The 13,186-nt window shown below is 40.4% G+C and overlaps 1 protein-coding gene across 2 annotated transcripts in view; it reads left to right on the forward strand.

Moving 5' to 3' along the window:
- Nucleotides 1-13,186, forward strand: part of ahctf1 (AT hook containing transcription factor 1) — a 31,689-nt gene extending 18,503 nt beyond the window's left edge. The window contains exons 11-36 of one of the 2 annotated variants that reach the window (XM_079832265.1): nucleotides 20-81; nucleotides 154-282; nucleotides 451-541; nucleotides 2,758-2,847; nucleotides 2,932-3,072; nucleotides 3,159-3,263; nucleotides 3,373-3,472; nucleotides 3,633-3,756; nucleotides 3,854-3,910; nucleotides 4,010-4,156; nucleotides 4,809-4,999; nucleotides 5,098-5,242; nucleotides 5,498-5,629; nucleotides 5,733-5,880; nucleotides 5,977-6,127; nucleotides 6,232-6,339; nucleotides 6,493-6,649; nucleotides 6,751-6,996; nucleotides 7,084-8,116; nucleotides 8,507-8,609; nucleotides 8,722-8,822; nucleotides 8,916-9,169; nucleotides 9,645-11,646; nucleotides 11,738-11,847; nucleotides 11,939-12,009; nucleotides 12,677-13,186. In XM_079832265.1, coding sequence (XP_079688391.1) covers nucleotides 20-81; nucleotides 154-282; nucleotides 451-541; nucleotides 2,758-2,847; nucleotides 2,932-3,072; nucleotides 3,159-3,263; nucleotides 3,373-3,472; nucleotides 3,633-3,756; nucleotides 3,854-3,910; nucleotides 4,010-4,156; nucleotides 4,809-4,999; nucleotides 5,098-5,242; nucleotides 5,498-5,629; nucleotides 5,733-5,880; nucleotides 5,977-6,127; nucleotides 6,232-6,339; nucleotides 6,493-6,649; nucleotides 6,751-6,996; nucleotides 7,084-8,116; nucleotides 8,507-8,609; nucleotides 8,722-8,822; nucleotides 8,916-9,169; nucleotides 9,645-11,646; nucleotides 11,738-11,847; nucleotides 11,939-12,009; nucleotides 12,677-12,875 — 6,197 coding nt within the window. In that variant the 3' untranslated portion in view covers nucleotides 12,876-13,186. The remainder of the gene's footprint in view (nucleotides 1-19; nucleotides 82-153; nucleotides 283-450; nucleotides 542-2,757; nucleotides 2,848-2,931; nucleotides 3,073-3,158; nucleotides 3,264-3,372; nucleotides 3,473-3,632; nucleotides 3,757-3,853; nucleotides 3,911-4,009; nucleotides 4,157-4,808; nucleotides 5,000-5,097; nucleotides 5,243-5,497; nucleotides 5,630-5,732; nucleotides 5,881-5,976; nucleotides 6,128-6,231; nucleotides 6,340-6,492; nucleotides 6,650-6,750; nucleotides 6,997-7,083; nucleotides 8,117-8,506; nucleotides 8,610-8,721; nucleotides 8,823-8,915; nucleotides 9,170-9,644; nucleotides 11,647-11,737; nucleotides 11,848-11,938; nucleotides 12,010-12,676) is intronic. The other variant, XM_079832266.1, reaches the window with a different exon arrangement.

Below are 13,186 nucleotides of genomic sequence, written 5' to 3' on the forward strand. Positions count from 1 at the left end.
TTTCCCCTATTCTATCTAGATGGAAGTTGTTTGCTTAATGCTGGAATTGTGCACTTTACTTGCTCTGGCTATCAGAAAGAGGTTAGTTTTAGAACTATAATATGCTGAGTCTTTATTGATCTGGTACATTAAACTCTTACTGTTTACTCTTAGACCCTGAGCTATCTAAAGAAGGTGGCACCAAGTTTGGGTGACAGCATTTCTAATGGATACTCGCGCTGTCTCATGTCTGGCCTCCTGTCCTCTCGTCTGGCTGATGTCCAGCCCTCCAGCCTCTCACAGGTAATGCACCCTTTATTTAACCTTTTTTAGGAATAACTACACACTAGTCTAATTAGTTTGCTTCTTAGCTAAATAGATGTCACCCACATGTAGAACTGCTTTTATGAGAGTGTTTAATTATAGCTGTGATGCATGTTTTTCTTTGAATGCCTTGTGATTTGAATTCAGGAAGAGCAGCTTGATGCCATTTTGTGCACTGCTGTGGAGACAAGCTCATTGGGACTCATCACTGGCTGTATTAAACAGTGGACCACTGAAGGTGAGGATGGGAGAAGTAAGCCTTTCATAATCTATAAAGACTTGTTTCATCAATAAAGGTAGACTGCCGTTAGAGAGTTTGAGGTCGACAAGTTCCATATCGTCGCTGTCCGATGAAAACCACGTATGTCCATTTTGCCGATTTTGAGATTTTTCGACGGATTGAATGTCCAGGTTCATTTCCGTATACAGTATGCGTCACATATCTAAATGGCCAATGAAAAGTTGTGAAATCATGTCATCTGATTTTCACGTATATCCATTTGGTGTCAAAACTGTCAATCACGCCGCGTATCTCCCGCCCTGTGGAAGCATCTCGCCGGTCTCAGGAAGTTGTTTCATCGAAGCTCAGCACTGGATAGCCGAAAGTACGACATTGAAGCTCTCCACAGTTTAGTTCTAATCTAGTTCTTCACAGATTAGTTTGCTGGCTAGTATGTAAATAAACTCGGTCTCATTGATAAGATTCAGCCTTTTTTTTCTTAGTCAAACTGATCAAATTATAGCCTGTAATGCTACTGTCATGATTGTCACTAGAACATGCCTCACTCATACTGCTATCACCGCTTGCCAGAGGCTGAGAATGTCCAGCACGTATTCCTCTGTCAATATGAAACGCGACTTGGCCATTCTAATTAATGAAAGGAAGAACGCGTATCGACCACCGTTACTGTAAAATATGCACGTATGTCCATTTAAACTCAATTTTGGTCAAATGTGGATTATATCGTTACACTGGCAAGAATATGGTTACATGTAAAGATGCCGTACCAAGTATTACAACACTACATTCAACTGCTTTTGAAATACGGTGTTTTTTCTTCACTTCCTGAAAAGTAAGGGTTTTGGACATACGTGAGTTCTATCGGGCAGCGACGATATGCTATCAAAATCTGCAACATACCGAGTACCGATTCACATTAAATCAATCGTACCTGAGAACGCATCTGGTGATATAAACTAGTGATTGTGAATATTGAAACCGCAAAAAGAAAATTTAAATACAAATCCTCCGTGTCCTGCGTATATCTGTGCGAATTAATGGAGTAGAGGTGCGGTTTAATTTACCTCACACGCACACTCTGCTGTCGCATATGAAGACATGAACACACGAACGTCATCTCCAGAGCCACAGGAGTCACTTCATGAGCATTTTAATGTTTCATTTGAGAAAAACTACCGTCATGTCATAAACACACAGAAACTCAAAAGGTCTTCACGGCAACCTGTCAAAATAAAAATTTGGTTTAACTTGACAAATCTCTCAATGTAATAATACTAACACTAATGTAATAATAATAAATTATCAAAACTTTATCTTTTAAGTAATAAATTAACATTTTTAATTTTAACTTGTATAAAGCTCAGTTGTGCAGCACTTTGTTTGATAGATTAATTAAATTAATGTCTTATGTCTTCATTTGATTACCAGAAAATACACAACACATAATTTGTGGGAAATCTTTTCATAGAAATTAAATAAAAAATAAAAAAATATATGGTTGTTTTTATGAATTAAATTAAGTACCTAGTAGTTAATTTACTAGTAATTATTACAGTATACAAACATCACAGACAATGGCAGACAGAGACCAGGGCAGCTCTGGCATAATGTCAATAACACATCTATAAATGACTTGCAGTTTCTTTACGGTTATTGATGTAAACATCCCTAAAGTACCGAAACCAGTACCGGTACCTTTTTAAAATGTGAATGGTACCCAACCCTAATTGTACTTCATGTAAAGCTGTGTTTCGACCGCAAGAATTAGGGACTTTGGGGTGTTATTCGGTGTGTTTCGACTGCAGGAACCGGGGTCTAAATTAAGTTCAGGAACTTTCGGGTGTGGGACTTTGGAGCTGAACCTGCTGAATGGTTGAGCTCACCCAGCGTTTTATTTCAACCTTAAAGTCTGTTGCGATTCGTGCAGTAAGAGTTGTTTGCTATTCAAATCAACAATGAAGTTTAAAAAATATGATCGATGGACTGGCGACGAGGTTCAGGCTTTATTAAGTGTATTTGCGGAAGACGAAATACAGTGGGCTCTGGAAAGTCACGTGAAGCCCTACGTCACCAGACTAATCTTCACTGTACTTTAGACTGCGATGAAAACGCAGGCAGCAACAGGTCTGGGGGAAAAAAATATCCTGTAACAAATTGTTCCAGGCAATTTAGGTGGAAACAGGGCTTAACTTCCTTAACATTTCTGCACGCAGAGCAACCAGGGTCAGCTGTCAATCTGCGCTATATACTGGAGTGGGCCTGGAATAAGGTTGTGCACACCAAAGAAGAACTGGATGAAATATGTGAGTTTCCTACATGCATTTCTCTCAATATGGTTGTTTTGCAAATTTAACAGCATTCTGATCATGTGCTTTCTATGCATCCAGGTGCTCCGCTCTTTGACAGCTCTGCAAACTTCACAGATCCCCAGACACTGCAGTTGCTACAGCACAGTCAGCGCTTGCTGGCAAACCTCAGCACCATTTTCCACTGTTTGCTGAATGAGGCTCAGGAGCTCACACAGAAAGGTGTCTTGAGTATACATGGAGATCACACTGGTATATATAAAGTTGAAAATCACTAGAATGACTGACTAATTTTTGGCTACCTGCAGGGTTATTTGGACTCATGAACAAATGCATGGTGTCTAGCTTGATCTCCCAGTATGCTCAAGTGGTTTTGTGGTTCTGCCGGACTGGTCTTCTTCCAGAGGGCTCTGGTATGACCGTCTCCACAGCTTTACTTTGATTTTGATTTGACAGATACTCTGTGATTTTAAACAAATCTATGCATTGCATATGATGAACTCAGTGTTCTTCTGTCACCAGATGATGATGATGTTCTGCAGATATCAAGGCCCTTTTACAGTCATTCTATTATAAAGAATTACTACACTGGCCAGAGGGAGGAGCTGCGGAGACAGGCCAAGTAAGTTGCTGAATTTCTGAAGCACCTTTGGGCTTTTGTTTATTTATTATAATAATAATAATAATAATAATCATATAATGTTATGTAAACATCCTTTCTCCTTAAAAGTCAAATTGTATTGGTGTAGTAAGGCATTAAAAAAATCATTTTCTGCCAATAGGGACAAATGGTGTGCAGACTGCCTCCTGATTGATGGGCTGGTGAGTCAGTGTGGGGAACGCCTTACTGAGCTTTGGAAAAGGGATCAGGGTGGAACAGGACATTATCCTCCCCCATCACTTCATGTAAGTTAAGACTTGAACAAAAATGTGTTTAAACAACATTGTGCTCAGCTGTGCTTAATTTTCTTTTCTTTTTTTTGTTGGTCTGTCCCTGGTATAGGCATTGCTGGATATTTACCTCCTGGAAAACATTGAAGAATCTGCCAAACATGCTATTGTATCCTTTTGGGGGTTCTTCAGTACATCTAAGCTTGTCATAAATAGTATGCTTTTTGCTGCTGGTTAGTAAAGATTTTTCCTTGACTCAGGCTCTTAGGTTATTTACTTGCTGCTGGATGTGATGTACTCATTTCCCAATAAAAGTGGGGCATCAGTGGAGTCTTTTCCCACTGCGTTTGCCATTCCCATTGGGTTAGTGAAACTGGTACAAGGCCTGTGGTTGCTAGATCATCATGATCACGAGGTATACAAATTAATACGTTTCTTTCTCATTTGTGTTCTCTTACTAGTATTTTTGAAATAAACTTTGATTTTTGGCTTGATTTATACTTGGTGTGAACTTTGTGAATGGTAAAGGTGTTTAAAATGATTTTCACCCTGATATGGGAACTATATCAGTTTAAACACTACACTTAGTCTTAAGGCTTAAGCCTAGTCCCAGACTAAAATGCATGTTTGAACTGAAAGCAACTTGCACTGACATATCTTAAATTAAGTCCGTGCCATTGTTTTGTCTCAAGGTTTATGAATGTTACTTAAATGGCCTAATCCTGGGGCCGGTTGCATAAACCGTTAAGACTAGTCTTACAAGTTAGACATACATTTTTTTTTTCTTTAAGACTGTTCATAATTTTTTTTAATCAGTTACATAAAAACATAGACTGGCCTAATTTGATACGAAAAGTAAGACTGAATGCCACTTGCCTAACTGCTAGTGGCTCATACTAGATCTTAAGACACCGTCTTAACATAATGGCTTAGTTTATGCAACTGGCCCCTGGTTTAAGCTAAGCCCTGTCTGTGAAACCGGGCGTTAGTGTATTTTGTGTTAATGTCAGAGGTACAACATGATACTTCATGAATAATTTATATTGACTGGTTTTAATCTCCCCCAGAGCTCTCTTGAGCTGCTGTTGCACCCAGCCACCAGTCACTCTCTGTGGAGCTGGCAGCATGAGCGTGTCCTGCAGGCTTTGATGTGCCAGCAGAAGCACAGCATCGCCTTGCGCTACCTGCATGTGATGAAGCCTCCCATGTGCACTACCAACCAAGCCAAGCTTTGCCTCTCTGTCCTGCTTCATAACAGGTATGAGTGTAGTGTACCATGTAATTAATATGTCTGCTTAGGGTGAGTTTATTTGTAGTTGCTAGACTCTTACTTTTGGTTTGTTTTGGGCTGGCCAGGTGTATTGTGGAGGCCTGGGCTTTGCTAAGGCAGCACTGTAACAAACTGAACATGGAAGAGATGATGAAGTTTCTCTTTGAGACCTGTCAGGATCTGGGACTGATGAAAGAGCTGCTTAAGCTGCCCCTTGGACTTGCAGAACAGGTGTGTAAATCTCTACACATATTTATTGACTGTTAGAATGCAAAGCAAATACTTTTATTCAGCAAGCACACAAACTCTATTAAATCTGACGGTAAAGAATTACATTGTTACAAAAAAGTCTATTTTATATCAATGCTGAAACTTTCTACCATGAGATTCTTGAAGAAAACGTTTTCAACATTGACTGCCCCAAACTTTTGAGCACTAGTGCATATTAGCACTGTCTTGTTTTGAAACTTTAATTCAATTGTGCAGGAGTGTTTGGAGCGGTTCCTTCAAAGCACCGGAGGTTTCCAGAATCAGGAGCTGCTCATGGTCCACTACCTCCAGCAGGCAAATTATGTGCCTGCGCTTCAACTCAACCAGACCCTCAAATTGAACCTAGGAGTATGTTCGATTTCATATTATAGTCTACATCTGTTTTTATTTTCATTAGTTATTTCATTTAAAAATAATTTATTATAAAATGATTATTATTTTTTTAATTCAGGCTGATCGGGATCCTAAAATGAAGGAAAGGTCAAACACAAGGAACTCCATTCTCAATCAGTATGGGAAGGTTCTTCCTCGGGTTCAACGGAAATTAGCCATTGAACGAGCAAAACCCTACCAACACCCTGCTACGATTCACAGAGAAGGTATTGATGATAGCCATACTCACTGGGACACAAGTGTTAGAACTTGACAGAAGTTGTTAGCAATTGACTTTGAATCTGCTCTTCTCTTATCCCTAGTAAAAAGACCTCAGCCTCTGTCAACTGTTGCTAAACGTTCAGCCTCTGAAAATGTGATGACCAGAGCAGCCTTTATCAGTAATGTCCTCTCAAAGATTGAGGAAGTGTGGGTTGGCAAGAACTCCACTCCCGAGTCGTCTCCTTTCAAAAGGTATTATACTAAATAGTTTTTCCCAGCTTTCATTTTCTGTTTGTAAGTATGTTTTCATTTAAACCTTATTCTGCACTGAATATTTTGTTGAATTTCCTGTTCAGCCCCAGAGAGTCAGAGAAGCAAGTGTCTAGCCTGCACCCTTCCTCTCCAAATCTGCCCGAGCCTTTTGTAGGAACTCCAATCAACATGCTAACCAAGAGAATGTCTAGGTAAAACAGTCATATAGTTTTACTGTTTACTGTACTTTATTCTTCTAGTTATTTACCTATAGCGGCTAATTAATTGGAAGTCTTCCACATATAAACTTGATTCCAAATTGCAAAATAAGGTGGATGGTAACATTTCCCTTGCTTTGTCACCAGGCTTCTGGATTTGGCTGTGCAGCCATCTTCCCTAAATTCTCCAGAGAGCTCAAATTTGCCTGGCACTCCTACAAGGTCCATTACCTCATGGGCTGGCCCAAAGAGCGCCACTAAGGGTCCTGAGCTCAGTTTGCTGCAAACTCCTCAAGTGGTAAAGGTGAGACTGAAACATTAGAGACTTCAGATTAAACTTTCTGTATGTACTTCCTCTAGTGTTTTAAGAAACTTCCCTCCTCATTATAAACTCTTTGATTTTAGAGAGCTCGAGCCTTGGCGTCAGGCCCGGTTTTCTCATCCTTCACTCCACAGTCTATTTTGAGGAGCAGCTTGCGTCCCACTCCTGTGGCCACCCCTTCTGCCTCCCCGGGCAGATCAATCACTCCTCCTCTCCGCCCCAAAGAAAGCCGTATTACCTTCATAGAGGAGGCGGATTCTCCAGAAGTTCCCAAAGCCTCTGTCCACTGGAATAATGGGGTAACGCCTTTTCAACATCTAAAATCAAAGGTTAAGAAAAAATATCGTACAGATTTTTTTTTTGCAGTAGTAATATAGTAAATCTTTTTTTTTTATTTTTTTTATTTTTTTTTACAGATTGCGATTAACAGAGTGCTCAATACACCTAAGAGATCTTCCCCACCTCCTAAAGCAATCATTGATTCCTGGAGTGAACATTCAGAAGCTGAAGAGGAAGAAGCAGATCTAAAGAGGACGTACAAGCCATTGCCTGAAGAGAAAGAGAATCCTGATGTAGAATCTGAGAGTGGCTGCTCTATCAAAGAGATCCCTGCAGCAGAGTCCACGCAAGTTCTTCCCACTCTTATGCGACGGCCTAGTCTGGGGCAAGAAGCAAGTCTCATATCTAATCAGTCCGATACCACTCTCGAGTTCCATGATGCTCCTGCTCCTGAGGATCTTATGGCAACACTGAAAGAACATCAAACAAACAACAGCATGGATCAGGAGGTGACCTTAAGACTTCCAAACACTTCAGAGCAACATGTGCCCCCTGTAGAACATAAAACAACTTCAGAATTACCCTCTCTTCCGCTGCCTGAGAATGAGCTAAACATAGCTCATGAAAATGATACAGATGAAGACTTGTCCAATGGAGAAAGACCTTCTGACACACAGGAAGCCCTTAATGGGAGTGAGGAGCTTGAGGTGCATGTTAATATTGAGAATGATCTTGTGAGGGAAGTAACTGAGGAGCAGTTAAAGGAAACTTCAGAGGCTCAGGTTCTTAAGCCGGATGTGGTTATGGAACCAGAGCTTGTTCTTCCAGTTCAGGACCCAAGCTTAGAATCTTTGACTGAGATTTTACAGTATCCAGAGATCCAGGAACCAACAGAAGCTGAAGAATCAATGAACACATCCTCAATTTTTGTTGAAGCTCTTAGTGTTCCTCCTACTTTAGAGCCTGTAAACCAGTCAATGGAAGAAAATGCTGCTTATGACACTGTAGGTGAACCAGTTCTCACCAAGATATCAGAGACAGTACCAGAAGAACTGATCTGTGAGACCTCTGTGTCTGAGATTCCAGTGGTTGAGTTGGTGAACCATGAACAAATGACTAGTGAACCTGAGATCAATGATGAATGTGAAGCTGAATCTATGGAAACCTCAGGTATTTAAATTTGTTTTTATATATTCCTTACCATACAATACTATTCAAAAGCTTGGGGTCAGTAAGTTTTTATTACTTTTTATTTTATAAAATGTATCAAAAGTGACAGACATTTATAAGGTTGGAGATTTCTATTAAATGATGTTCTTTTGAACTTTCTATTTATCAATGAATCCTAAAAAAAAGTTTACTCAAACTTTATTTAAAAAAGTTATTATTTTAAATTGTTCCCAATGTTAATCCTTTTACTGTATTTTTAAACAATGCAGCCTTGGTTGAGCATAGGATACTTTTTTCGAACCAACCCCAAACTTTTGAATGGAACTTTCCTGTTTTTTGTTATTTTAACATAACTGCTAGGAAATAAATGTCTAATGATTTATATTGTAGATTTGGATGCCTTTGTGGAACAGCATTTATTTGGCCCAGATCGATCTCCACCTTTGACCCGCTCCAGTATTAGGGAAGAAGATTCAGAGGCATCTCTCAAAAGGTACTTGTTAATGACTTACCATGTTTCTGGTGTGCTGCTTTTGCATATGTTTCACATGTCTTGTCATTTAGCCTTTTTTATGACTTTTGTTTGTGCTGTGTACACCCTGAAGTGAACCAGTTTGTGACATTAAGGAAGTTCAGCCCACTGAAGAGAGTGCAGCAGATTTGAAAACGCAGACATCAGAATCTGCTACCTCAGAGTCCAGTACGTGTAAGTACATGTTAAGTTCAGCATTTTAGTCAGCTAATGTCTTTTAAACAACAGGGTAATAATCCAAATCTAATCTCAAAATTCTTTCTATAGCTGTAGTAAGCTTAAATGACACAGATGAGCTTAGTAGTGGCGAATCTTCAGAGGATGAAGAGGACTCTGCAGATGAGAAGGTGGAGGACTCAGGAAGTGAGGTTGAGATTATAGAAGAAGTAAAGGGTAATGGCAGGAGTAACCACCAGCCTTCTCCTGCCCTTTACATGGAGGAACTTCCACCAAATGAGCAGTACCTCCAGGATCAAGCCAATGCAGTACTGTCACTGGTCACACCTGAGGCACAGCTGAAAGTAAGTGTACCACTGAAGCCTTATTTTTGTGTTAAAACAAATCTCATGCACTGTCCTAACCAGGTGAAATGTGATAAGTTTCCAACAATATGGCCAGAATACTGCTGCAAATTTCCAAAAGCACAGCTGTATATTAAATGTCAAATAAGACCAGAAGGACCTGGCAAATGGAAACTAAATGACTGACAGAATGTCTTCAGTTCGATTCAAGTCCATTTTTATATTAATATACAAGTATGATATAATACATGTTGTGGTTAGTTAACATGTATTCAGTTAAGCAGGCACAACTAGAAGGTTGAGCAGCAATATAACTTGTAAGCATAATTTCAGATTAATACATAATATCTTGTCATCTTTGTTGTGCAACTTGACCTGGTTAGGACATATGTGATGGTGTTTGTACTAGTAATGTGTTGCAGTGTGTTGTTAAAACATTGATTCATTCTCCGATCCTGGCCTTTTTGTTCTGCAGGTTCTAGACACTGACATACCAGAGGATGAAGGTGAAGTGGTAATGGTTGGCCTTGGCACTGCAGATCTAGATGAGGAAGATGCTATGTGTTATACTGAGCTTAAGCCATCCACCACTCTCCTGGTGCCTGTAGAGCTGGCTGAGGAGCAGCAAACGCATCTTCTAGATGAAGGCACTTTAGAGACCCTCAGCAGTGCACCAGATGGTACACAGCCAGAAGACTCAGAGGGCTTCACGTTAATGCTTGATCCAGATGTGGAGGAACTGCCTGATGCTTCAGAGTTGGACCACAATGCAGTATTGCTACCTCTACATGAGCCAGAAGAGCCCCAGGATGTGGATAATCAGCTTACAGCTAACTCTGAGGTTGTCATCTTGGATCATACTGTTCAAATTCCAGACAACAAATTGGAAGAAGTAAAAGACTTGGTATCAGACATTGAACCTGTTGTCATTGGTGAACAACCAGGTGAGATCCTCCAGGCAGTAGAACAAATAATTGCACCACAAGCAGAATCTTCTCAAGAAACAAAAGGTCTTTCCAATGGTGAAAGGCCAGAATTTGGTCCTCCTGAGGTGCAGGAAGAATCACATACCCCTCTTCATGGGGAAGTATTGGGGTCTTCTGCGCCAGAGAATATTTTGCCTTCAGAAGAGCTTTTAGGTAAGGTCAATGAAGTTTCTGCATTGGACACAGAGGTGTCAACCCTTGCAAAAGACAATATAACTGAATCCATCCAAATAGACACTACACCCTTATTGGCTGGAGAAGTTGAGGAACTTTCCATGGCGAAACAATTGGCAAGGCCAAAGTCACCAGGAAGGTCAAAGTCACCAGGAAGGACCAGGTCACCTGCAAGAACAAAAGTCAACAGATCTGGAAAAGATACAGAGGAGATTTTGGAGAACGTTAAGGAGGTGGAGCGCAGCCCGTCAAGGAGGACAAGGAAAACCGTAACATTCCCTGTACCCAATCTTGATGTGGAGAAAGATCTTACTGAAGAGGAACAAATGGATTCTCAAGTACCTTCTACACCAAGACGTGTTACGAGGAGTGTCAAGCAGCTGCAAGACTGTCAAGTTCCTGTTACACCCAGAAGAAGCACAAGAAAAGCAGATGCGGAACAGCAGGCTAATGAGAATGACCAAGACATGCCTTCTGAGAAAGTATCAAGGCCTGCAAGTCCGGCACGAAAGACCCCACAGAAAGCTACACCTAGGAAAGGATCTCGAAGAACCAGGAGCACAGTGGTTGATGATGATGAGGCCCTGTCCACTGACCCTGTTCCCAGCGATGATTCAGAAACACAGCCCAGACGGAGTACAAGAAAAGTCCAAGCACCAATTGTTGAAGTTCCAGAAACTCATCAAGTAGTCCCAGAGGAGAAGGTAGAGCCTGCCCAAGCACAAAGTAGTCCTAGTAGGGTTACTCGCAAGTCTACCCGAGGTCTAGCGATAGAACGTTTGCAACAGGATCCTGCAGAAGATGCCACAACTATAAATCAACCTCTTAGAACTCCTCCAAGAAGCAGGAGGAAGACCGTGGCCAGCACTGCAGAAAAAGCAAAGAATGCAACCTTTGTTATTGATGATGCACAACTTCAGAGTGTTTCAAGACGCCTTACGAGAAGCCGGCACTGGAATCAAGGTGAGGATCTTGGCGAAGAAAGGCCAGATTTGATTCCCCTGGAAGTGGTGACCGAAACTCTTCAGGCGGATGCCCTTGTAGAGCGACTCAAAAATGAGAAAGCCAGCGAAGAGAGTGTTCCTGTTGTAACTGAAATTATACGTGCCAAGAGAAGAACCACTAGATCTGCAGCACCTCGGTCACTGAATGAAACTCAAAATGCTGACATTGAAGAATCGATATTGGTGGTGTCCGATGAAATGCAGGAACATGCAAGCAAGTCACTTGCAAGTGCTAGACGTACACGAGCGAGAAAAGTGTCTGAACAAAACTCTATGGCGGTTGAGGATTCAGCTGACCTGAAAAGAACAAGAGGTAGTCAATATTGTAATGCCTCTTTTTTTCAGTAGTTTACAACACTTTAATGTGCCTTCAATTCAATTAATCTGCAATCCTTTCTTGATAGGAAGTAGAAAAGAAACTTCAGTACGAAATGAAGTTGAAATTCCAGAAATGTTGTCTCCTGTACCTCAAACAAAAGCCTCAGGAGATGAAACTGATTCTCAATACAAAGAGGTAAGAAGCATCCTGTTAAAGTTTGAGTACCAAAGCAATTGTTTAATTTGTGCTGGAACACACTTTAAACTTCATAATGTGTTTTGTTTAGGACAATGGCCCTGTAGATTACGTTGCAGTTGAAACTGAGGTTGTCAAGCCCAGAAAGAAGAGGACAACAAGGTGAATTTTCCATGTTGCATGTAGATATTGATGTTGTAATATAAGGAGGTTTACATGCAGTTATAATCAAGATATTTTTTGCATAGTCAAGTTACAATCTTAATCTGCCTGTCCAAGTATAAACGAGTACAACTGCTGCGCAGTAAAATAATTGATACAGACTACCTTGCTTGTTGTTTGTAGGGGTGTGCGATTATTTGTGTGGTTCCAACAGATTGGTAACAGCCCTATTGTGTCTTTTTATTCGAATTTAAATTATTGATTAAATGTAAGAATTTGACACAAAAGATGATGCATACATTTAGGTTAGGGGAAAAAAAACGTTTTATAAAGGTCCCCATAATGGCTATACCATCCAATTATCATCGATAAAATCCCTGAAAAAAACAAGATTGTTTTTTTTTTTGTGTCAATATCGCACACCCCTAGTTGCACAATTGTTGTCTGATTTACAATCGTATTATCCAGGGCAGCGTTTCTAAAAGCATCCTAAAGCCTAAGTTGATCATAGAGACCAGTGGTGGCAATTGTTCTACCATCAACTTGTGATGCTTTTGGGAAGCGCAGCCCAGGTCTGTTAGTCCAACTTTTAAAGTGTGTGTGAAATGTTCTTGCCTGCCTTAGTTTGATTATCAAACCCTAATTAATTTCTGTTTTCTTTTAACAGAACAAAAGCTGCCCCAGAACCTCCACCCCCTGTTGAGATCAGTTTTCTTTCTCCCCTCGCTAGTCCAGCCGAACCGATAGCTAGAGCCGAAAAGAGAACTGAAGAACAGGAAACCCCTTCACTGAGGATGAACCTACGCCGCAAACGCATGATGGATGCCATTTTTCCTAAACCTGTAACAAGGAGGAAGAAGCTTTGATTGTGGACTCTTTGACTGGACTCATTTCCCAATGCACTTCATGTGCATTTGTTTTCTGCTCTCCTTGTTTCCTAAGAGCTCTGCAACCTGCTGTTTTCTAAATAAGATAATCAATGGATAATGTTTGGAATAAATAATCTAATTTGGTATAAATAATTTTGTATTATAAATTATGCTGTTTACAGTCAGGAGCACTGAGGGGACTTGAGCACCAATAAAAGAGATGGTTTAGTTTTTAAATGTTTCTACTAATTGATGCAAATGTAAATAGCCTTTTAGGTATGTTATAAATAAAATTTGATACTTGTGGA

Source organism: Gobio gobio (assembly GCF_949357685.1).
Source record: "Gobio gobio genome assembly, chromosome: 13".
Classification (NCBI taxonomy): domain Eukaryota; kingdom Metazoa; phylum Chordata; class Actinopteri; order Cypriniformes; family Gobionidae; genus Gobio; species Gobio gobio.